Below are 26,200 nucleotides of genomic sequence, written 5' to 3' on the forward strand. Positions count from 1 at the left end.
GGATGAGATTGTGATGTTACATGGGATGCCCGTCAGTATAGTGTCAGACAGAGTCCTAGATTTGTGTTACGGTTCTGGCAAAAGATATAAGAAACTTTAGGAACTAAGTTGAATTTTATCACCACTTACCACCCTCAGACTGATGGGCAATCGGAAAGGACTATTCAGACCCTTGAGGATATATTGAGGACTTGCGTTTTAAATTTTGGAGAAAGTTGGGGGTAATACCTAATCTTGGTAGAGTTTGCCTATAATAATAGCTATCACTCGACTATCCAAATGACTCCATTTGAGACTCTTTATGGGAGAAAATGCCGTTCCCAATTTATTGGGAAGAAGTAGGGGAAAAAATGGTGGATCCAACAACATTACCGTGGATTGAAGATGCTTCTGAGAAGGTAAAAATTATACGTCAAAGGATTCAAACAGCTCAGAGTCGGCAGAAAAGCTACACAGATAATCGGAGAAAAGACGTAGAGTTTGAAGTCAGGGATAGAATTTTCCTTAAGATTACACCATTGAAAACTAGTATCATGACAGGAAAAAAGAAGAAACTCAAGCCGAGGTATGTGGAACCGTTTAAGATTTTACAACGAGTGGGAAGTGTAGCATATCGCTTGGAGTTGCCTTTAAATCTTTCTAGGATCCATGATGTTTTCCATGTCTCCCTCCTTAAGAAGTATCACCCAGATCCGACTCATGTACTCCAACCTGAGGATTCAGAGATTGATAAGTCATTGACTTATAAGGAACAACCAGTACAATTTTTGGATCGGAAAGTGAAGGAGTTAAGAAGGAAGAAAATCCCTTTAGTAAAAGTCCTGTGGAGAAATCATGGAGTAGAAGAAACGACCTGAGAGATGGAGGAGGAAATGCGGAAGAACTATCCAGATTTGTTCGCTAGGCCAGGTGAGAATTTCGAGAACGAAATTCTTTTAAGGGGAAGAGGATGTGATGACCTAAAAAATTATTTTCTCACCTCCCAATTATTTGTATTTTTTATTTAAATTATATTTTTATAAAGTTTGCATTCATTTAGTGATTTACTTGTTAATTGTTAAACGAGTTTCTCTTATTTGCGTATTTTAACCTTCGAGCGATTAATTTCTTAAAAATTGTTGATTTTGCGACTTATTAGTGAATTTGGCCAAAACCCTAGAAGAATGTAAGTTGAGATATTAGTGAAGTTAAGAAAGATTTTGGGAGTTAAAAGAAGATTAGAAAAACTAAGGGTGATAGTAAGAAAGTTTAAGTGGAAGACACTGTGAGGACTTGTAAAATTCCTGATATTTTCCTTAAAAATCCTTTTTTATTTGAAAATTATTACTTTATAACAACCTTACTACCCAATCACCCCACAATAAGTGCAAATGAACATAGAATTAAGGGTTTTCCCTTTCGTTTTTAAGTTATCGCAAATTAAGGTTTTTACGTCTTTTCGTAGTATGACTATTCGGTACGGAGTGTGTATCAAATTTGGTGATTAAGAGTGAGTTTTAGATGATATTAAGTATGTGATTAGAAGTGATAATAATAAATTAGTGAATTATAAGATAAAACCCTAGTATACGCGATTTAAGAAAAATCGGCTCAAACCGACGGGTATCGTTCACTACCGATTGAACACAACTTGACCACCACTTTCTTACCATGAAACATCATTGAAATTAGTGTGAAATATCAGCCCCTTTCTTAGCTCATAGTGATCGAAATTATTGACTAGAAAAACACAAGGAAAAGAAAAAAAATTTGAGAGTTAATCTCATGGCGACAAGTGCCGGTCATCCAAAAGTTGTTGACAACCAATTTCTTCCATATTTATCACCAAAAATCACTCACATTGCTCCTTATTTCAGCATTCTAGCCGTGAGCTTTGAGGGAGAGAGCAAGAGGAAGAAAACTCCATTTCATCTTGAGCTTAATCCATTTGAATGAGAAATCAAGGAAACTAAACCGATTAACTTCTCAATTAGGAGCTTAGGAAGCTTGGGGAGCTAAATTTTTCAAGGAGGTAAAGGATATCTCTTGCTAGCCTTTTATTGAGGTATTATGGTTGTTCATCTTCCTCCTTTCCCTTAGTCTTGTTGAAGTTATGTAGTAACTTGTATTCTTGCCTTGTGATACCTAGTTAAGGGGTTTTGATGCTTATGGTGCTGAAATTTTGAGTTAGGGTTTTAAATAATTCACTTATATTTCTTATTGTTTGGATGGTATATGGTGTTTATAATCTTGTATAGGAAGTTGTAGTAGTGGTTTAAACTAGAAAGGTGAAGTTTACACTTTAAAATCACTAAATTTCAGATTTGGGTTTTCATCTTACCCTGTTCTAACCGGTTCTGTTTGGCCATGATGGAGGCCGAATTAGACTCAGTTCAAACCATAAAAGTTGTAGGAAATGATATTTTATAGTTATTTACAAAATTTCAGCTCAATCCGAGCACTGTAGCACATGAAAAGATAAAAATACCCTTGACTGCCATAGGTAGAGCTCTGTGGACAGTTTTGACATTTCACCATTCTGGTCGCATTTTTTCACCTTGATCCGTATTGAATTAGCATTTGGTCAAAACATGAAAGTTGTAGTGTTATGTTTTAACTTTCCAACACCTCTGAAAATACCTCAATCGAACTTTTGTAGCCTGAGTTATTGTCAGTTGAACGCAGCGCTGTTAACCAGCCTGAAGGTGAAATTCTGGTTCTGTAAACGATGAATTTGACTTGGATACACTATGAACTGGATTGAGTGGTCTTCATCAGAGTTGTAGCCCTTTGTCTTAACTTCGAAATGGTATAAATTGCACCCCAATCCGATAAACGTAGCTTCGGTTGTGACCGATACGCTAAGAGACGTCGAACCTGTCTTTTACTTTTTGCCTTAAACCTTATTTCCGGTCATTTCTGTAGCATGGTTTTGTAATTGTATGACGTTGAGCCTATTGAACGGCTATTGTAATGAGACTATTTGCGTGTGATTTTAGGACTGATTGAGGAAAAGAATGAAATCATAAATGACTAGAAAATAGGTAAATACAAAGGGCGTGCTGCCCAAATTTGCGCTCGAGGGTTAGGTAGATATACTCGCGATTTGCGTAAGGATTTGAGAACGAATATCACTTGAAGCATCTAGGATATTTGCATCTTCTTTTATTGAGGTATATAAGTTGGAACTTGGCCGACCTTGTACCCTTGAAAAAATGGAAATAACGACTAATAGAAATACGTTTTTTCTCGTTCTTTCGACTCAAATGATATTTTCAGGTATAATTGCTACCAAGTCTTACAGTTTGAAAAGCGAGCAAGAGTTTTACGAATATTCTCTAAATAAATTTCAATTACTTGATTCTTGTTAAACGAAACGTTAAAGTATCGAATCTTAGTCGATTTTCAAAGTTCTTAAACAATGTTTTATCGCAGATTTGGACTCCAAACCAGGAGTACAACCTAGAAGTGATCACTAGAAGCACTACATTTTGGTGAGTGCTTCCAAATATCTGATTGAACTTGACATTTGTGTTTAACATTTGACCAATGTTATTACATGATACATAAGTGACTTGATAGGGCAAGAGTGTACTTTACGCACTTGCCCTAATGTGATTTATCCTTGTTCATCGATTTCAATTGACTTGATATACATGCATATGAATTATATCTTACCTGGAATTCCAAAAACCCTATGGCTAGTTAGTCGAGTCGAGCCGGCAAGGGTCTGGTCGATTAGATAACGAACCCTGGGTAGTTAGTGATGTGGAGCGGAGTGTTATCTCCTTGACTAAGCGGTATACTCGAGTATTACTGCCAGTGTTTATTGTGGAGTTCGGGCCCGGTAAGGGGTTTAGTCGGTGGACGGAGATTGGAGTTAAGTGGTGTTCTATTGGACTAGTTATCTTACTTGAAAGTTGACGGAATGTCAACTACCTATCGATCAAGCTATGGTGGAATCGATATATGAGCAACTGTATCCTTATATGTGAAATGCAGAATATTTATTGTTTGGCTATATGAAGTGTTATTACTCATTTCTTGACTTGTTTTGCTCGCTATTTCACTATCATACTACTTTTACTTTATTTGATGGACAATTTGATATTTGGAACATCACTGAGTTTTAGCTCACTCCATTAGTTTTGTTTTCCTTACAGGGGTACGAGCGAGGTGTGAGACGTGTACAGACTAGCGTAGTCTAGCTGTTTTAAATTTTGACTTGTACTCGCGCTATCACTCGACTAGGGCAATTTGTACTTGAATTGCATACACTTTGAAGTATTTGGGTATATAGAAGTTTTGTACCTTGGTTTGTGCATCCTTGTATATTATAAGTTTGAATTGCGATGTTATATATCGTCTATGGATGTATGCTTGAGATACGAGTGAGTGAGTTCTGGCGAGAGTTGGGTAGGCGACTCGCTAAACCCTAGGGTACGCCCTAGGGGGAGGTGGGGTCGTCACAACACTATTGGACACTATTCAAAGTTGACTTGGAGAAACCTTTCTTGTGACTAGTATTTTAGATCAAAAAACAACCAAGAGACCTTCATTTCTTCTCCTTGGCTGGCCGAACTTGAGAGAGGGAGAGAGAGAGAAAACTTCACTCTTCTTGAAAATTTTGAAGATCCAAGCTTTCTTCCACCAACCTACTTGCACCTTTGAAAGATTTTGGGAGAAAGAAGCTCTTAGGGGTTGATCTTGCCATCATCTTGGGTAGATCTTGCTAGGGTTTGAAACTTTGAAGAGGTAAGTGGCTAATCTACTTCATTCGTTTATTTTTCAAGCAACTTTGGACTAAATCTTGGTGGATTTATGCTATTTATGAAAAATCTATGATGTATTTGAAAGTTTTATGGAAGTTTAGTATTAGATATTTCAATGATCTTATTTCACTTAAATCTTGGTATATTTGGCTAGAAATTGGTGGAATCTTGTCTCTTGATATCTTAGGGTTAATGATTGATAAAGCCCTTCAGGATTTGAGTGTGATTTATGGTGGATTTTTGTCTCTTGATATCCTAGGGTTAATGATTGATGAAACCCTTGAGGATTTGAATATGATTTATGATTATTGTTGGTGAAAATTGAAGAGTATGTATGCTGAAATTTTTGGTTTAGATGGCCAATTATCATGGGCAAAATTTTCAGCTTTTCTTTCCTTGAATTTGAGGCTTGTTTGTACACTTGATCAGAAATTTTTTTAGGAGAATTGATGCTACTTGATTCTATGTATGTTGGTTGAAGTATGTTCAAAAAATTGTGGAAAAATGAAGTGGTTTTGTGGGTTATCTTGTTGGGACAAGCAAGGTTACAAAAAGCTGAAAAATGGCCTAAGATTGGCCGAAATTGTGAGCTAAAACTCCAACATTAATTTTGTTATTTTAAAAACGGTTTTTGGATGGATTTTAGCTCAAAAGGTTCTATTGGAACTTGATCTTGGTATATATAATGATTTTGGATCCAAATTTTGAAGTTAAAAAGGGGGAAAAGTAAGATTTTGTCCAAAAGTTTAGTAGTTGACAATTTTATAGATTGATTTGACTATAGATCCTTGTTTTCAGGAAATTTTGGTCGATTTAGTTCAAGAAACCCTATTAAACTGTGATTCTTGTGTATAAGATGATTTTGGGACAAAAGCTATGAATGAAAGTAATTGAAAAGTGAACTTTTGCTATGATTTGCCTGCTAGAAAATTGTAAAAGTGGAAAGTCTTGTTTGAACTTTTGAAATGCTTTTCCCCTATTGGAAAGTTGTATTTTCACTTGAATTGTCTATATTAAAACCTAAATGGGTTGAAGTGTCTAGGACACTAAAGTCGACTAATTTGAAAACAAAGTTTTCATACTTAAGTGAGTTGATTTAGTGAACACTAAGGGTTCACTTATATGTTGTAATTGTTTGCTAGGGTGCAATTTGAGCGTGTAGGAGATCCTTCTGTAGACGCTTAAGTGCTATTTGGTGAGTGTTCTAAGTGCATGGTAGCACTATATAAATGTTTGATATGTTAATGAGTTTGAGAATGATATGACTATGAACTGTCATTCTTTTGAAGTTGTTTATGAACGGGCGAGTGTGTACTTTATCGCACTTGACTCTATTGAATTGTTATTGCTATAAGTGAACTTGATATGATATTATTGATATGTAGGGGCCCCAAAATCCAACGGCTAGTTATTCGAGGTTGAGCCGACAAGGGTTTGGTCAACTCAATTAGCAAACCTTGGGCAATGTATATGTGTTGGATCCATCCTGTCCTGGGTATACTCGAGTAATACCAATTCTTGAAATTTTATTGGCGTGCGGGCCCGGTAAGGGGTGAAAGGTGGACAGAGCGGCGTGAAGTGGTGATTCTACATGGACATGAAAGTTGACGGAGTGTTAACTACTTGAATTACTGATTGATCAAGTGTTGGCCAGTGTTCAGTATCCTTCATGATTGTTATATTGATTTTAATGATGTGCTCATATGAAATCTCTCATTTATATTTCTTGTTGGCTTAAATATGTGATTATTTGCTTTCTTAAATTGCATGTCCTTCTTAAACCTCACTGGGTGCAAGCTCATGCCTTTCCTTTTATTTTTCTTAGCAGAGTTGGTTCGTGATTTGGAAATTTAGCACTTAACTTTTGTTTTTAGTTAGATTAAGTGATTAGGGTACTATTTTGTTTTGAATGGGAATTGTAAGTTTAAAATCTTTTTTTTTGTATTTTAAGTTGCTTTGGCAAACAATCATATGTATTAGTTCTATTTAGCGTATTTTGTGATAAGGTTGGGTATTGGGGTTTGATTCTATGGTTTGTTATCGAGTCCTAGAAAGAGTTGGGCAAGCGGCCCGCTGATACCTTAAGTTATGCCCTTGGAAGAGGTGCGGTCGTCACAAGGACTCTCTAACCTCTTAGCCATCCCACTTTGGAAACTAGATGTTCAACCAATGTTGGAATTTTCAGCCCTAGATATTCATAGGATACATAATAGTTATTATTAGACTACTACTGCTCTTCCCAAAGATGTAAAATTATGCTTTCATGCTTTGTAATTTGCCCAATCATAGAATGCAAATTTTCTTTTCCACTCTTGTGTGAAAAAATGCACACATAATTATTAATCTTATGAGCACAACATTGATTTAGTCCCTAAACTATTTCGTTAAAGTCAAAATAGTCCTTGAATTTTATTACAAGCTAATTTGGTCTATCAACTATTTTAACAGAGCTAAAATGGTCTTTAAACTTTATTATTAGCTAAATTAGTCCCTCAACTATTTTATTTAAATCAAAATAGTCCCTTAACTGTATTTACACGGTCAATTTGTTTCTTTTTAGGTTGATTTGCCTAATTAACTTTTTGCTCCAACAATCAAGGGCAAAATAGGCAATCGACCTATATTCTTTATTAAACAATAGATATTTATCGAAAAATTTGCAACAAAATTTAATCATATAGAAAGCAAGCTTTTTCAACTTTATTTCTTAAAAGGATAATCTTAGTGTTAATATTTCTTTCAAATTGTTTACACACTCTTGTCGTGTTTTTCTTTTCTTCATTTAATGGAGTAAATTGATTCCATGTGAATTTTTATTTTGAGTATGTGCTTCTTCTTTTTTTCCTTCATAAGAAGCTTTATGTTTTTTTTTTTTCTATAATATTCAATTTTCTTGTCTGTTTCCCAACAAATATCTATTTTTGCATTGTTTAAATAAGAAAAATGAATGGATTTCCTATCATGTCCCTGATCTTGTTGTAGAAAGTTCATACATTTAGTGGATTGGCAAAGTGAGGACAAAACTAGGACATAAATATAGTTGAGGGACTATTTTCGCTTAAGTAAATTATTTGAGAGACTAAATTAGCTCATAATAAAGTTTAATGACTATTTTGGCTTTGTAAAAATAATTAAGAGACTAAATTGATCCATAATAATGTTTAGGGACTATTTTGACTTTATTAAAATAGTTTAGGGACTAAATTAGTATTTTACTCTTATTAATCCCTTTTACATACAATAGTTTTTAGTGTTCTTGATAATCACTATTTTTTAAAATTCAAATTGGACCATCTAGTCTGATCGATCGAATTGAGAACTGACCAGGCATCCGGTTCGAGTTATTTTGAAAAATTGCTAGTCCAAAACTCAGGAAAAAATTCGAGTTTTCTTCTTCTTCTTTTCTAAATCTTTTTTCATTGCTAATATCATTTTTTCCAGCAATTTCTTCATCCCTAAAGCTATACTTTCATCTCTTAAGCAATTAGTTGATAACATATTTGAATCACAAGGGAAAAGTTTCAAGTAAATAGCACGAAAAGAAGAGAGAAAATGGATCTATAAATCTATGCATTGTTATTTTCTAAAGATCCATAGATCTAAACAAAAAACGAGAAAAAAAAAGGAAGGCACTAAAAGAGAATGAAAATAAAGATAGAGAGAAAGGTCATGCCTATTTGAAGAACGTTAACAGAAATTGGAAATCATCAAAACATTAAAAAAGAAACAAAGAAGAGATGAAGGGAGAGGACTGCTGGAAACCTGTGTGATGGTGAACCTGGAGAAGATGATTAAAGATAAGGAATTGCCTTATAAAGTCTAAAATTTTTCTAGTATATTGTTTTGACCCCTCTATGTTTTGAACAGTTGTAAAATGCACTCCCAAACTTCTTTATAATCTCTTTGTGCAACTTGGCTCGTGTGTTTTGTACGAATATGTCTCAATTTTTGTTCAAGAATCATTAACAAATTAATTTATAACTTGATTGTTATGTTTATTTAAAATTCTTTTCAAGTACTTGATATTATTTATCATTTGTTCGATTTGTAATTTAGTTATGTTTTAAGAATTTTGATGTGTAAGAAATATGTGATGAAAATGAAACAACTAATATATTTATAATTATTTTTGTGTATGTGATGAAAATGAAAATAACTATATATTTGTAACTTTTTTTATGTGTTATTTATTCAAATATAAATATGATATCATGATGATGTCATTTGATTTTTTAGATGAATCTGATTCTGATCGATACTATTCACTCGTCACTCCTAACCTTAACCGACTTATTGTGTGGTCCGACTTTCAAAACATAGACGATAATAGTGACTATATAACTATTTTTTACTCCTTCCACTTGACAAAATATACTATTTCGCATCCTTCCATTTAATCACTTAATATTAGGGCACTCAATTATTTATTATTTACACTCTCATCATTTGTTTTATCATATAATTTAATAAATAAAAATTATATAATTAAAATAATAGTCAGAGTATGATTAACAAAAATAGAAGTGCGCATAACATTTTCCTAATATTTATTCCCCTTTCATTTCACAATACGTATTATTAGCCTAACGAATGTTGGGCGGGCACAAATCTCTTACTACTGCCCAAAATGCTGGAAGAATTGCAATAGCTGTGGAGTGGCAGAGTCCAATAAAAATGCAGGTTGGGGTCACTTGTCACCGCTCTATCCCCCACTACGCCTGCCTACTGGAAACAAAATCGAAATCGAAATCAATCCCTCTTCTCCCGACAACAACAGGGACAAGAGCAGCTCCAAATTATGTTATTGTACGGGTTTCATTTGATTCTCGGGGCCGAGCTGCTAGGACTGAAGGAGCAGGAGCAGGAGGAGGAGTTCCGGTGGAGGAAGGAGGGGGAGTTCCGGTGCCAGTCCGGGTTGTGGGCACTCCGGAACAGCCAGGAGGGAAGATGGTGGCTGAATTGGTGGGGGCATTTAATCAGTTGACTCACCGGATGACGATGATGAAGCCCAGCAACAGCAACAGCAGCAGCAGCAGCAGCAATGGCAATAGCAATTGCAGTAGTAATCTCTCCACCAGCTCCTCTCGCTTGCTCTTCAAGACTCTCAAGCTTTCAATTCCTATTCTCCAGGCCCTCCCTCCGACCCCTCCTGGCCACCGCCCTCCTCTCTCCAAAGCCCTCTCTGTCGCCTTCATTCTCGCCGATCTTCAGGTTCCCTCTCCCTTCCAATCACTTGCTATTCCCCCTATTATTCGCTACTATTTCTGGGTTTTTTTAAAATTAATACTTAACTATTCTTGAAGCATATTGTGGAAATCCTGCTTGCAGGACTCATAGTTTAATCTTTTTTATGATTCATTCATCATATTATAGATTATGTAAATGGAGACAGTTGTTGACCAGTGTGCTTGTTCCCGTCTGTCTTTTTGTGTATGGGTCTTCAATGGTTAAATGGCGTGAAATGGTCTGTGGGTTTGTAGAAGGTGGCTTTTGACTGTATTTAAAGAGATAGATGTTGGAGAGAGGGGAAGCTTTCAAATGGAGTAGCTCAAAGCTGGGGTGAGAGGAACAAGACTAGACAATGTGGTATTTCATTGAAGTTGTTTTTGTCAAACTCTACTAGTAAACATTGGAAGGCAGATAAAAGGTGCAAATTTTTTTTTTGGCTCAAGAAACTAGAGATTAATATAATATTCATGGGAATAATTGTATCCAGTACACTAGTATTATTACTGTTATTTGTTTCAGAAGAGATTGATGGACTGACCTTGCAAAACGAAGGTTATAATACTGCTATATAAAGCTCCATCCTTTTTCCTTTTGATACTTCCAGTTCCATTTAAAAGGTTAAACGACAATAAAACACCTGAATGTCATTGTTGTTTCCTGTGACCAAAAGGATTACTATGACTCCAGGGCCTTGAAACCTTTGTAACCAGTTTTTTCTCCCCTTTCTGCAATCCCTAACAGATGGATGCTGAAGTTATCTCTGCTGGTATATTGAGACAAGTTCTAGAGGCAGGTGCCATGTCCTTCTTTCAAGTCAAGGATCGCATTGGTACCAGTACTGCTCATTTGCTTCACGAGAGCTTACGCCTCAACAACATTTATTCGAAAGTCCAAATCCTAGATGATGATTCTGCTGCTGCTTTAAGGAAATATTGTCTCACTTGCTATGACTCCAGGGCCTTAATACTTGACCTTGCTCTCAAGCTTGATTCCATGCGCCATCTCAATTACCTTCCCAGGTACCAGCAGCAATTAATTTCTCTCGAGGTCATGAAGATACATGCCCCTTTAGCTCATGCCTTGTCCACCAACATTTTGTCTCTGGAGCTGGAAGATCTTTCCTTCCGCTACTTGTTTCCTTATTCTTACGTCTATGTGGACGCATGGTTGGGGAGCCACCAGACCAGTGGAAGCGAGCATCTGTTAGACATCTACCAGGAGCAGCTGCTTCAGTCCCTGAGGTCGGATCCAATATTAACAGAAATTGTTGATGATATCTCTGTCAAAGCTCGTTCCAAAAGTCGTTATAGCACCATGAAGAAGCTTTTGAGAGATGGACGCAAGCCTGAAGAGGTGTACGACATCTTAGGACTGAGAGTAATCTTAAGTCCTTCCCAAGTTAATTCATCACAACTTGGAGAAAAGGCATGCTACAGAACTCGTGAAATAATTCGGTCTTTATGGAAGGAGATTCCTAGTCGGTCAAGAGACTACATCGCCAGGCCAAAGGCAAATGGGTACAGGAGCTTGCACATGGTTGTTGATATCAGTGATAATGGCAGGCATAGACCGATGATGGAAATACAGATACGGACAGCAGAGATGGACATGTTGGCAGCTGATGGTACGGCTTCCCATGCACTGTATAAGAGTGGCCTTACTGATCCTGAAGAGGTAAGCTGTCTGATCTATTGTAAAAGATGTAGAGCTGATCTTACTTCCTCTGTATAAAATGTCTAACCAGCACGTATCTTCTCAAAATAGTTATGGAAACAAGAAAGACTCCTTAGGCTGTTAAGTCAATTATTTAGCCACACATTAGTGGTACTAATGCCATTCTGCATGCAGCACTTTAAAGCTATCTCCGTTGAATCCCTGCTTATGTAATCTCCGTTGAATCCCTGCTTATGTAACGGTTGTGCTGTTGGTTTTACTTCAAATGCTCCAGCCTTTTCATTGTGACTTGTTTAAATAAAAGAAAAGCGACTCCAACTTTGACCTATCCCACCTCTTTTGTGCTAGCAGTTCTGCGGGTTAGAGCCTCTGCAGAAGATTGAACGACATTTGTTCTACTTCTTCTGAATATTACTTTTTTCTAGCCAATTAATTGGCAGTCACATCTAAGATATTCTTATATTTTGCTTCGTGATCCTTCAGGCAAAGCGTCTCAAGGCGATCATGATAGCTGCAGCTGAATTTGCAGCAATGCGCCTGCAAGACCTCCCGTCTGCTAATACTAGGTGTCTTGAGATTGACCGTAGAGATCGAGTTTTTTGTCTTCTTGACAAGGATGGTGATGGTAAAATCAGCATTGAAGAACTTATGGAAGTAATGGAAGAGCTAGGTGCTGAAGGAGAAGATGCTCGGGAGATGATGGAACTTCTTGATTCAAATAGTGATGGTTCTTTGAGCTCTGATGAGTTTGATTTATTTCAGAAGCAGGTACATGTTGCAAAAATTTGCTTTAGGGTAATGATGGTACCAAGACGAAAACTACTTTTCTTCATGGGCGTTGCTGGTGCATTTATTGTTTTGCTATGCTCCATGACACCGAATGCTACCACGTGTACTTGTCAATCTTGCTTGGGGCCATAAAATATAATTACTTTTCCACTTTGCTTATGTATCAATCATAAGTCATGTTTGTTAAAAAAAAAAAAAAAACTGTGTACAGAGAGGATGAATGACCAGGATTCTTTTGATGTGGGAGCATCTTGTAAACATTTCTAGTATTTGGGTGCACCATTCTGCACCTAGCTGGATTATGTTTAATTAGGTTTAAGTAACATCTATTTTCATCTGAAGAGGTCATGGTGAATTAACTTTGTTCTCTGCTGCAGCTAGTTGATTTCATGATATCAATAGTTACTGATAATGTTCTTTGTTCTTCCTGCAGGCTGAATTGATGCGCAATTTAGATGCTAGAGATGATCAGTACAAGACCTTGTTAGACGAGAAGCTCCAAATATCAGATAGCAGTGGTGTGATTCAGGCATACACCTAACAACTCATAGACACGTCTGTAACAAATAGGACTTGCTTGTACAGCTACAGGTGTATATTAGAAATCACTCTGCTGCTATGTCCCTGAAGGGCTTTTTGTCATAATGAATAAGTAAACAGAACGATTTGAATTTTACTCATATTTTAAGCTGTGGACCTCCCACTAACAATAGAGGGTCCTAAAAGTGCACTCTCTCTCTCTCTCTCTCTCTCTCTCTCTCTCTCTCTCTGTGGCTGAGCTAGTTAGAGATTTTGAATCCATGTTATACGCTTTTATGTCATATATGATTCTCAGGGATTCAATTATCTTCTGTTTGTTCTTTTATTTTGCAATTTCTTGAATGGGGTTTATTGCTGATCAATGTTTTTCTTGCAGTGATGTTTACTTGTGGACCATAAGCCACCCCATGTATATTGCTCTTTCAATTTCTGACAAGAAAGAGATAACATTTAGTAATTTTATCTATAGTTGTGGGTTTTCTTCTCATTAATGCATTTCCATTTGTTTATTAATTGTTTAGGGGGAAAGAAGTTATCTCTCTACAGTGTTCCTTTTTACTAGTTTCTCTAAAACAAGTAAAATACTGGTTAAAGACCAGAGTATGAGGTATATAATTAAATGTTGAATATGAGGGAAATGTTTTGATTGAGTTCGAAATTTGTACTTGGTGTTTTTGCATTTGAAAAGGAGTAGCATTCTGATTTGCCTGTATGTGTAAGGTGTTTCTCTTGATGCACAATTGCTCTTCAGGCTTGTGAATTTTATACTAGTTTCTTTAGTTATTTAAACTTTTTGTTAGTTTCTTCCATACAATACTGAGAATAATGATTAATGCCATAGATGATGTATTAGATGTTAATTCTGCCCTGCAGGAAGCGAGATATCTTTCTTCAAGAATGCAGTATGTCAAGGCACCGCCTTAAAGGATTTTTATGACTGTCATTGTTTCCCAGCTGCTTCAGTGTATGCTCTTCCAAACTAACCTAATTGCTGTGTCAAGTTTAAATTTGGACTTGATTTTGAACTTTTCCAGAGGACTTTGGCGGACGCATAGTGCCAAGACCTGTGATCGAAGATCCATAGCCTTGATGTCAGAGTTGAAAATGGTCTGTCCAGCAAAGAAAAATTAGCTATAAAATCTTATTGAATTCTGACTAAAATATGCGGAAGTGAAAGATGGTTTAAGATTGAAGGTCTTGTAACTTGATGATGGGTAAATCTCTCTTTTAAGACTGGTGGTGTGCTGCCAACTTGACTTCTTGAGATCATTCATATAATTATTCTTTAATAAAATAACAGCAATGAGTATTAATCAATTTCCTGAATTTCCTGTTGTTAAACTCTATAGCTCGTCTGGATGGCTTTCAGATGTTAATTTCTTTCATTTTTGGCGAAGATTGAGGAAGATCATTTTAGATCATTAGGAATCTCTTGGTTGTTCTTTGTTTTCTGAGGAGAGTTTTTTGTCCTTCTATGCGGTTTCTCTTGCTAATATGATACTATTTTATAAAGAATTTTTTAAATTTGTCTTTTTATTATTTTTTAATGCTGATGTGAATGCGATATTAATTTTTGTGTCATGTCAATAATGAGCAGATTTGTTGGTTTATGAGTCAAAGAGAGGGAGAAAAGGAAGAGTGAAGAGAAGTAGGAGCAACAATTCTACTAGCTTGGTTTTGTGTTCTTCATTCAAGATGAGAGTGGTTTGGGGTTAATTTCTCTGGTTGGATTTTATGTAATACAGACTTCCTTTCTGATGACAGGTAGTGCTTGGGGTCCATGCAGAATGTGTCCCATGCTTTAAAGTGATAAAAGAGCAAGGTACTAAAATTGTGGAAGCTGCTGAAATAGTCAATTAAGCTTGAGGTATGCATTGATGTCAGATATTTTCTATATTTGTAATGAGAATCTTTAGAAAGATATGTGGCTTCATTGTTAAATGTAGTCTATGATTCTCGAATTATGAGTATGTCTGAAATGATTCCATGTCCTCTGTCCTTGACTATTGTTGTTTGTGTAAATGCTGGTTCAATAATTCAGCTTAGGGTTTATGCCTTGCTTGGTTGTGGCAGAGAGAGGGGTGGAGTAGAAATGCCTGAAAATATGTTTTTTTTTTTATTGATTTGTTGGGCTATACCTTCCACGTCAAACTATTATGAATGCCATCACATGTCAATTTGAACTTCATAGTCTTAGACATGTAGCTTCATAGACATCAAGTTATCATAGGACTCCTCTCCCAGTGATTTGGGGGTTGTATGTTTGCAAGCCTGAAAAATTGCGACGGCCTAGTTGTGGTAGCTAGAGATCAGTGTATGCGACCTGTCATGGAAATTGCCACAGTTTCAGCTGGAAATAGCATTGTTCTCAAAACTGGAAAAACTGACAAGTTTGTATCCTGTTAACCAAGGTTTGTGCGGCTGATACTGTAAGGTGTTCAGTGCAAAAGGAAAAATGGAATGAATTCACTTTGTAGTATAGGGTTGACAGTTCAAAATTGGCATATACCCAAGCTTCAGAAGTGACCTTTGAAACATATAAACATCTTCACTGGCCGAACAACATACCAAGTTTCATCTCAATTGAGAACAACTGTTGATTGACCAAGTAATATAAATGATTTGATTTGACAACTTAACAATTGCTGAGTTGTATGGTCTACTGTTTGGAAGATGAGTTTTTTGGGAGTTTGTCTAAAACTTTACTGTAGCTTACTGTAGAAGTTTTTTAAAAAAATTTTGAAATGTGTAGATTTTTGAATATTTTGAAGTGTATAGTTTAAAAATTTTTAGAAATTTTTTGAGATTACTGTAACTAAAGTTTTTAAAAAACTTGTAGCAGACAAACTTGGCAAAAAACTTGGGTTCCAAACAAGGTTCTAGAATAGTAAAACATTTAGGTGATTTTGAGATTGGATGCTTTTAAGGAACACCAATATTGATTGTATTGCTTAGAAGGTGCCAATGAAGGTTGGGTCATCAAATGTGATACTATTGAAATCATTTTAAGACTAACGATAGAATTTTGTCTAAAATTGGGCCATAAAATGTGATTCTATTGAATCGCAATGTGGTTGGCATTCTTCTTCTTGTACGCATTGGTCAAATAATCTGGACACTGAACTTTCCAGCTTGACCAACCAACAATTTTTAAATTACTCCTTACTCATCTACTTCACTGCTTGATACGTTTGTGGGTCAGAAACTGTAATTTAACTTGTCGTTGATTGCATCTACAATACAAGAATTTACTTAGCATTGGGGTTGATGGTCATCTGCCTATAAATGCACTTTTTGAAGCTGATTTTCACCTCTGTTTTTAACTTCATTTGAGCAGGCAAACTATTATCTTAAAAAGCGATTGTCAAAAAATTTAAGATTGGGACAGTGATTACTTCTTAAATTAGGTTCCTCAAAAGTCAACTAAATAAAAAAGCAAGAAGAAGTCCTTTACCTAATGCCCTTTTTCGGAATTAAAACTAAATCGATATCAATTGATAGCCCTCCATCCCATTGAAAGTTCCCTGCTTGTCCATTTCAGTTGTCCAAATTTCATCATCTTAAAGAAGTCAAAGTTAACTTTGACCTTAACTCTTCTGGATACTCCCCTGGGCACGATTGGAAAGAAAAACACTGACATCTAATTAATTTGCTATTTCTGACAAGTTGGATTATAGAAGAGTGATGAAAAATTTGGGATGGAGGACAGGATATGTGACCAACAATACAAGAATATTAGTAAACTTTGAACATGCATGGACAAGAATATGCTGAAAACTTCACATACTTTAGTAGTTTGTAACACCTTAAATGGTGCATAAAATTTTTTATCTCAAATGGTGTATAAGCATATACTTCTTTCATGTTACCTATCCAACTGGAAGACAAAAAGAATGTCAGTTGGAGTGAAGTTTGTGTGATTTTTTAATCATATCGTAGGACAAGATATAGTCAAAGCTTCTGGTTTCAATTAATTGGAGAACTAAGACCTTCTTGAGAAGATAATGAATGGATGGTTTGGTGTCTCTTTGATGGAAAAGGTAATGGTGGTGTCTTCCTGAATGAAGGCCTCTTGCTGAGATGTTGCAGAGTTTTTTCCACATAAATTGTTTTGATCATGGGTAAAGCTTTCTCCCTCAACTTGAGAATGATGTAGAACAGCATCCTGTATGATATGGATATGGCTAGAACAACAGCCAAATCCCACCACTTTGAATGATCTAGTGAAAAGCCAAGAATTTTTGTGATGATGAATTCTCCCTTTAATTTTGGCTCTCCTGGCTGAAGAGGTTCAAATTCAAGCCCAATCATGTCATTCTTGTAAGCTCCCTGTTATATCCACCAAACAAATATTATATCAACAAGATTTGCGGCTGCATGACTTCTTGGATTTGATTAGCTTTAACCTAATGAAAGGTGTGTTTTCTGTTTTCTTTCTTTAGAGTAGTGAACCATTTACTACATATAAATCTATCCAGTAGTAAACATGGGGATAAATGTGCTCTCATCTTCTTTCTGGTTTTGGAATATCCATGAATTACACTTACAAAAAGTAAAAACAGGGTTAGCCATATCTATGCTCCATTTATTGTTAATGGCATTTGACTTGCTTCATATGTTCTCTTAAAAAAAAATAATTTGGAAAGGGAATGGAGTGCCAGTAACAATAAATGGATTGCTAATATCATCACTTAATTAAACTGCAATAACTAAGAGAAATCTGCATGTGCCAAGTAATGCCTATTCTCACTCAAACTAGTGCCTTGTCAACAAAAGCTACTTCTAATATGTATTGAATGGGTACTACTTGTATAAGAACAAGTACTATTTGGCACATGGCGATTTTATACACTAGAAGCATTTTCCACTGGGTAAGATTTACATTTTAGTCTTGTTTTAAAGTAGAAAACATATTACTGTGACAAACTTCCAGAGTGTAATTCCAAAACTTGTTACCTGTAGACCCCATGCCATATAGTTGATATAGGACATTGGGTAGCGCCAGAAAGGCTTTGGAAGTTCAGTCAGAGGGCAGAAAAAGCCAGCCGTAGCCATCATAATTCCCTGCAATTAACACGAGAAAAGATTAGAAAGGGGGTTGAGAGAAACCATGGTGAAAAGTTTCTGATGTTTGATCATGAACAAGTTAGTGTTCTTACAATAAATCCTGCCCCAACAATGAGTCCCATCAAGAAATTTGGAACCAGAGAAGCCACAACCATCATGCAGCCCTCTACAACAGAAATGGAGAGCAGTAGGTCTATGGCTGCATACAGAAAACGGAAGAAGCCGGACCGGAATTTCGCCGTGAAGTAGGTGATGGCTGATGAACTGAAAGCCATTGTTGTCAAGAATGGTAGTGAAGAGATGAAGTTTGCAAGAATAAACACTCCAACTCCATAGTGCCCATTGAGTCTTTCTTTGTAAAATATCTGCTTCAAACATCAAATGGCAAATCTTAAGCAGTTTGTTTGTTAATCTGCTAATCAATTTAACTTTTCCTATATTTAACATATTTGCTAAAGTGAAACACAAGACTTTTTCCTGTAAAAAAGCTAATACATGCTAATTGAGGTGAAGAAACAAAAATTAGGGTAAGCGCTACTTAAATGTAATTAATCCTTGTTTTAAAGTAAGGGTTATATACTTCAAAAGGTTTTGAAATGAAAGGAAAATCTCAATGTTCCAATTTCTTCACAAGTAAAAATCAGAACCAATGCTGTAAATTGTTACCAATGTGTTAGTGGGAGGAAAAGAAAATGTTTAAATTTAGCATGATTTTATCATAATTAATTCAACTAATGAGATCATTTACCTTCATTTCTTCAATGAAGCATGGGAAGCCTCCTATGGACATGAATGTCATGAAACCTGATATGAATCCACCACAAGCCCCTCTTGCCAAGATTGCAGAATAGTTTGTGCCAACATTAAGAAAAACAGTACCAACACAAATTGATACCACTATGTATACTATTATTCTTAACCAATAATAACCAAAATCCCTAGACATGTTTATGAATGATCTTCTTGTTAACGTTGAAAATTGCTTGATCCATCCGGCCTGGCTTCCTCCCCTTTTTTCAATCTCTAGGCCTTCCTGTGATACCTGTATCAGTCGCAATTCCATTCCATCATTTGCAATATCCAATACTATTTACTGAGAACTTAAATTTGGCCTAATCAATGAACTAGAGTTTCCTCTTGGATTGATTTATCATTTGAACACGTTAAATCAAATTAAGATGGACCATTTGGGCAATTGGGACCCCAAAAAAAGAAAAGGAAAAAACAGTACTTTGGAGGTTTTAGTGAATGTGAAAGCTTACAATAATTAAAATTTCTTGAACTCTAGATTTCACTATTGCTGCATACTTTGAGCATTTGTATTTCTGGATGAGCTTTTCCTTGATCTCTGTTGTTGCCATATCCAATAAAAGACCACTTGGCTTGTAATTTTCCTGGAAAAAAAAGGGTATAAGGAGAGTGGATAATACAATTCTTTTTAACTTGTACAATTGTTAATGGTAGTATTCATGGGAAAATTGGATAGCAGAAAATAACGGGAGTAAAGTCGCTACCATTTACGTACACTTATACGACGAGAACCCATCAGTCTAGCATTGACATCGTCAAAGTCTGAATTTGTACAACGAAGAAAATGATCAGATGGATTCCTTCTACTTGGACAATCAAACCCTGAATCAGCAAAGAACTGAAAAGGGCAAAAAAAAAAAAAAAAAAGCAATTGAGCATCAATGCAAAAAAGCTGGATTCCTAGATGATCTTTCACCAAAAACAAGCAAAATAATAATAATAATAATAATATTTTTGTTGTTTTGATAATTATTTTCTAATCTTTTCGTGTTTACTCCATGTGTAAATGGACAATTTACACGTCCAATGAGGGCTACATGATGCCGTTAGGTACGATAACATTCGTATCAGTGTGTACATATGTATATGTGTGTATATTTATTTATTTATATATGTAAATATGTGTGTATGTATATATGTGTATGTCTGTATATACACACACATACATAAACTTTTTTTTTTTTTTTTGCTATCTGTTATTGAAATAATGATTAAATATGTTTTAAAAATTTTAGTGGTCTCCTAGCCCGAGTCCTAACTTTGTCACTGTTCGTGTGGTACCTTTACAATTTTCCTATGTTACTATTTTGAATTCAAAGAAGGAACAGATTAAAAGAAAGAAAAAAAAGAAGAAGAAAGGAATTGGGGTATAACAAAGATAAAGGATATTATACCTCGACAGCCATCTTTGCTTCACCAAAATAAATGGTTTCACCACCAGATAACAGAAAAAGATAATCAAAAAGTGTAAAAACTTCACTGCTTGGCTGGTGAATGGAAGCAATTACTGTTTTCCCTCCACAGGCAACATTCTTGAGCACTTGAGTCACAAAAAAAGCTGCGGCACTGTCCAGCCCACTTGTGGGTTCATCAAGAAATAATAGTTGTGGTTGCGTAAGAATTTCTAAGGCAATGCTTAGCCTCTTTTTCTCTCCTCCACTTATACCTCTTAAATGCCAGTTACCAATGAGATTATCAGCACAATCTTGGAGACCCATCTCCATGATTGTTTTTTCAATGATATCATTTGCTTCATCTTTGTTTATGTTGCTTGGAAGCCTCAGTTGTGCTGAGTATTTGATGGTTTCTCTGATAGTTAGGGTTCCCAAGAATGTATCCTGCTGTGTCACATAAGCCTGACGACAGTCCAAAAATAGGCATTAGATTAAAGAGCATAATAATGCAATATTTTCACTACATCCATTTGTAAAATTTGAAAAAAATAAACTCTTTGTGAAGTGCGTTTGGATTGAAAATTATCTAGACAAATTTTAAATAGTTACTGATTGTAACAATTCTTGTAATGTGATATATTGGTAGAATAAAATGGTGATTGGAAAGATAACGTGGCAGTTGACAAATGTGTTTAAAAAACATAGAAATGTGCAAAATAGTCTTTTTCTTTTCATTTACACAAAAATAGATCGAGGTAAAGGGGCTAGAATAATAATTCGTCAACACATTTCTTGTTAGGTCCACAGTCGTCTGTTGACACCTCAGTAAAAATGTTTTTTTTTTTTTTTTTTAAAGAAGAATTTAAAGAACAAGAAATAGGCAGAAATTGATGGACAATTTTTTCAACCAGTTGGCCCAAAGTTCAAGATTTGTAACGGGCATAACACATGCTATGTCTACGTGTAGTTGAAAGTTTTTAATGCTGTTATCAAAGGTTGTATAGAATGGGAAACTGGGATGGCAGAAAGGAATTAATGTCTTAAATCTTTTAGATTTGATTAAAGACATCTATTTGCTTTTATTTTAGTTTTTGAGGGATTTTTGTCATCAGCTATTATTGTTACTTTTTTCATGTTACATTGTTACTTTTTTTATGTTATTGTAGTTGTCTCTTATTCATTTCTTAACCATGTGGGCAGTATGGGAGGTGGCTTATTCTTCTGCAAAAGACTGTTCTCTTTGTATATATGAGACAAATTGAATACTTTCTGAACTCTTTTTGTTTTATCATCTCATCAGGTCGAAGTTGAATTTATGCCAACGAGGTTGGATTTTTTTAAAAAAAAAATAGAAAAAAAGAAAGATCTTTATACGGGAATTATGATAAAAATTCAGGTAAAATCTTCATGATTCAGTCTTTTTATTTTTCCAGGAAAGTAAAAAAAGAAATAAGAAGTTATCAAAAATTTTTTAAAAAAAAAATTTTGTCTATCAAATTTTCTATTAAAATTTTCGATTTAGTGGGATGGCAAGTTGATGGTAAAACAAAGAACTTATTTTGTAATTTCCCACTATTACTTACAACTCCACCATAGTCAAGCCTCCTTTTCCTTCCATTCAGAAGAATATTTCCAGTCATAACAAGATTTCCGGAGAGCCTACCTGCATTAGGAACACCCATTAATTAGCTTCAGAAAAAAATAAAATAAAATGTATCCTCAAACCATATTAGTATAAACATATATAGTTAATTAGGAACACACACACAAGCATGCACATACATATAAATTACATATGGCCTCTTAAAATTTAATTAGTTCCATTTAAGAGTAGCAGTAGATGTTAATTGTTTTTGAAAAAATTGAAGTTGAATAAGTAAAATATCTAAATGCAAGAGAAAATAGAATGTCATAGACTTAAAAGAAACGAATGTAACACCCAATTTTGGCATAAATTGTGCGTACTAACAAGTGGTCATAGAAAATCCGTCAAAAAACCCTATACAAGTGTGAGTAGAAGGCTGAATTCAAAATTTCGCACTTATTTTTCACCTGAACAACCTAACTCAACCCCTCAAATAGAAATAATGAATTAATTACTTTAAACGACGTAGTACCTTATTTGCATTCTCCAGCATTAATTTAGTACACATGTAAACGGAAAGGTAATAAGCACACATATAAATGCACTGCATGCCCTGGTCATCTATGCCCACCCCCCTTCAAGACTCTAATTTTAATTGCACTTTTAATTTTGTTGTTCAGTGGACCCTGCCTCTGTTGCCCTTTAATTTGGGATATCACCTCAACTGTCCGCCGTTGATTCATTATTGTTTCTTTAAGATTTTTATCGGACCATTTCATTGTATAAAAGTAGCATGGCTTCAAAAGGTTGGATAGTTAAGCTGCATGTGCAGGAGTTAAAGCCTATGCTTCATAGTTCATACACAGAATGAATGAGGGTTTCCATTCTTGAGTTGAGGCAGATCTCTTCTCTAATTTGTGGTAACCCATCTAGAAGATCTCAAGGCAGTTTTCCTATTGCTTTATAGCTAAGAATTTTATTTTATTTTCCTTTTAAAAAACTTTCATGTAAAATGGAAATAAATGTTCTGCCAAAAGAGAGTAAAATTAAAATATGACTTAGAAAATACTAGGTATTTTGTTCTTCTGATTTCCAAAAATGTGTATCCTATATGCCAAATGCACTAACTATACCTATATAAAAAAAATAAGTTCAAGAGATGTTACAATACTTCATCCAAAGCATAACAAAAAACCACTACATTTTTTTCTACAGGATTTGGTATATATGTTGAGCATTTATTCTAGATTGCTTTTCATTGATAGTTTATACTGTGGAGGAAAATTGGTCGGTGACTAAAGTTTTATATTCCAGCTGAGATACTTTATGAATAACAGTACTTGGTAAGATGTTCTATTAATTAGTTGCAATTAAAAAAAAAAAGAATTAGTTGTAGTTTCTATTTTTTTTCTCTTCTGTCTATGACTAAAAATAAAATTGTAATCATTAAAGAGCAGGTCTGCATTTTTGCACTGGGAAAAGTTCCAAACATGGGGTCGTCTTCAACCCATTGTAGATTTTTCAACCCTTTATCCCATGAATTAGCTGGATCACAAAAATTGATACAATTTTTTTCTCCTCGAATGTAACTTTTACGTACAGAAAAATGATAAACTGAAGGTTAAAGTAGAATGATTGGGATCCAGGATTTTATCTTTTGTTTTTCTCATTAGGTAGAAGTAGGCATGGCCACGGTTCCAGAACCAACGGTTCTGGTTCCAGAACCGCCGGTTCTGGTTCTTCAAAGAGGTAGAACCAGAACCGCACCATATAAGATGGTTCTGGTTCTGGTTCCAGAACCGGCGGTTCTGGTTCTTCAAAAAGGTAGAACCAGAACCGCATAGTTCTGATTTCGATTCCTTATGGTTCTGGTTCTGGTTCCGGTTCCGTATGGTTATATACAATTTTATTTAATTTCTTATCCTTACCAATTTTAATACGAATATAACAATATATTTAAAATTTTAAATAAAATGTAAAAAAATAAATACAAAATAAATATCATATTTTAATTTTATTATTATTCTACAAAGTACGAAATAATAAATAGATAATAGATGAAGAAATTGAGAGTAGTTTAGAGATGGAAGAGAGAAGATTGATTTTGGTGTAGTAGAAAATAAAATTTCAAGTCTTATTTATAGGACAAAATGAAATTAAAAATTTGGAACGTTGTATTGTAACATTCCAAATTTGTAACGTTGTATTGAAAATTTGGACAAAATTACAACGTTGAATTGTAACGTTGTAAACTTGTAATTCACCCTAACCCCCAATTTGTCAAATTTAGCAGGCAGCCACCTTTCTTGTTTTTTTTCTATCCTTTGCTTTGTTTCTTTCTTCCGTTGAGAGCCTGAGGACCTTTGTGCAAGTCAGGAGGAGCCCCGAGAGCAAAAATTGAGAGCAAAAATTGTGGTGGCATCATGATGACCAAGGTCATCATGATGTCTCTACTTTTATTATTTTTTATATTAATTGTTTTTAAATTTTTTAACGGTTCTGGAACCGGCGGTTCTGGTTCTGGTTCTATTTTTTAGAGAACCAGAACCGGAACCTTTATCCAAGGTTCTACTACGGTTCTGGTTCCACGGTTCTGGTTCCGGTTCTGGTCCGGTTCCAAACGGTTCGGTTCCGGTCCGGTTCCCGGTTCCAAGTGGAACCATGGCCATGCCTAGGTAGAAGGGATCTTCTTTACCTCACCTTACCATCTAGATAAATACAAAAAAAAAAAAAAAAAAGGAAAGAAAGAAAGAAAAAATCCTTACCATCTAGGAGCCATGCTTTGGGTACAACTGAATTCTTGCATCTTAAAGACAGCATGTCAAACCAAAAACAGTATTATATACATCAGAGCAAGAACAGCAGCCTTTTCAGAATATGTGAAACCACATCTTTTCAAGTATTTGAAGTAGAAAAACGGGAGATGAAGTAGATGAACTTGCCAAATGAAAAGCAAAAAAGATGACCAGACAGGTGTTCTATTATACACAGTAAAAGAACAACTGTGTGCATGAACAACTGTGAAGATGTGACCTGCTAAATGCACCCCATTTACGCACACAAACTCTGCACAGAGAGAGAGAGAGAGAGAGAGAGAGAGAGAGAGAGAGAGAGAGAGAGAGGGAGGGACCTGCTAATGAATCAAGAAGGGTGGACTTGCCGGAACCAGAAGGACCCATAATAGCCATGATTCTACCAGGTTGAGCATAGCCATTGAGGCCATTGAGTAACCTTCTAGTAGGGCCGTTCCCAAAGTTTGGCAACAGAACACTGAGATCTTGCCATACCAAATATGCTGCACTTTTATCTCCATCATGCTCTGATGAAACCCCTTTCTCAAGATCTGCATTGCTAACCCTAGCTGCAGTTGCTGTTTCAATCTCCATATGTTTACAACTCTTTTTTGGGGGCCTCAAGGCATGAAAGTAATACTGAGGAAGAACAACTCTCATGGTTATATAGAACGTAGAAAGTGATGGCCAGTACACATGATAAAAGCCACCTCATTTTTGGTCCCCGAGCAATGTTGCTGTCGAATAAGAATTAATACTGGTACCAAACATCTAATCCATTCAATGCTGTGATAAAGCTTGTGTAGTGGAGATTGGAGAAGATGTGACGAGAAAAATTTGCTTTTATTACTTGCAGATGGTTTGAAGTCTAGTGATGCCTCGTAATGCTAACAAAACAAACTTGTTTTTTTTTTGTCACAACGATAATATTTGTATAATCCATTCTAGTCTAATGTAAGACAAGATTAACAGATTTGGTCAATCTAGCCTAGTCCAATGCTATGTTTTCAGAACCGGACCGGATATCGACTCGGCCGAGGTCAGGGGTCAGGGGTCAATGGGTTCGACCGGGGGTCGATAGGGGTCGAACCGGATGACGTCATAAATAAAAATTATTTAAAAATTAAATTATTGTATATAAAATATCCAATAACATATTGATATTAATAAAGGTATATTCATATATATTTGATGTTTCAAATATATTTAACAAGAAAATACAAAGAAATTAGAACAATCAAGTAACAATTTATATTATTTAATAAACATTAACAAGTTTAAAATTAAAATTATGGATTTAATTGAAAAATAACATCAAATTTTAGGACAATATTTATAAAGTATGAAATATTTGAAGTATATTAATAAGTTTTCACAATTTAGGGGGCTAAAATATAATATTAAAAAAGTTTGAACTTTTTTTACAAAAGCTCCTGTTGGACCGGTTTTTCCGGTTCTGTACCGATCAAACCCGGAGTTGACCGGGTTTTGAATCTTCCGGTTTTGATGATCAACTCGGACCGGACACTCGACCGGTTCCCGGTTTAACCGGTCGGACCGGCCGGTCCG

The 26,200-nt window shown here is 35.4% G+C and overlaps 3 protein-coding genes across 25 annotated transcripts; 2 read left to right on the top strand and 1 right to left on the bottom strand.

Annotated features, from left to right (window-relative positions):
- The first annotated feature begins 350 nt into the window (after positions 1 to 350).
- LOC140016708 (uncharacterized) lies at positions 351 to 857 on the top strand. The gene has a single exon (XM_072070298.1). The coding sequence runs from the start codon at positions 351 to 353 to the stop codon at positions 855 to 857; it is 507 nt and encodes a 168-aa protein (XP_071926399.1).
- Positions 858 to 9,316: 8,459 nt separating this feature from the next.
- LOC113701859 (probable GTP diphosphokinase CRSH, chloroplastic) lies at positions 9,317 to 18,473 on the top strand. Of its 23 annotated transcripts, none has more exons than XR_011816631.1 (8): positions 9,317 to 9,962; positions 10,722 to 11,654; positions 12,138 to 12,422; positions 12,877 to 13,034; positions 13,857 to 14,197; positions 14,581 to 14,631; positions 14,748 to 14,850; positions 16,923 to 18,473. XR_011816631.1 is itself a non-coding variant. In XM_027222773.2 (4 exons), the coding sequence occupies exons 1-4, from the start codon at positions 9,342 to 9,344 to the stop codon at positions 12,982 to 12,984; spliced, it is 1,947 nt and encodes a 648-aa protein (XP_027078574.2). In that variant the 5' UTR covers positions 9,317 to 9,341; the 3' UTR covers positions 12,985 to 13,123. The 23 variants fall into 23 exon arrangements, 1 of the variants encoding a protein (XP_027078574.2); XR_011816632.1 differs by having other exon boundaries at positions 17,024 to 18,473; XR_011816625.1 differs by having other exon boundaries at positions 14,581 to 14,850.
- Positions 16,771 to 25,310, bottom strand: LOC113701852 (ABC transporter G family member 15). The gene is made up of 9 exons (XM_027222710.2): positions 24,970 to 25,310; positions 21,838 to 21,917; positions 20,255 to 20,716; positions 19,576 to 19,698; positions 19,313 to 19,444; positions 18,799 to 19,092; positions 18,143 to 18,415; positions 17,940 to 18,047; positions 16,771 to 17,312 (listed from the first exon to the last, which is right to left on the bottom strand). The coding sequence occupies exons 1-9, from the start codon at positions 25,289 to 25,291 to the stop codon at positions 16,950 to 16,952; spliced, it is 2,157 nt and encodes a 718-aa protein (XP_027078511.1). The 5' UTR covers positions 25,292 to 25,310; the 3' UTR covers positions 16,771 to 16,949.
- Positions 25,311 to 26,200: the final 890 nt, after the last annotated feature.

This window comes from Coffea arabica, chromosome 1e (genome assembly GCF_036785885.1).
Source record: "Coffea arabica cultivar ET-39 chromosome 1e, Coffea Arabica ET-39 HiFi, whole genome shotgun sequence".
In the NCBI taxonomy this organism is placed as follows: Eukaryota; Viridiplantae; Streptophyta; class Magnoliopsida; order Gentianales; family Rubiaceae; genus Coffea; species Coffea arabica.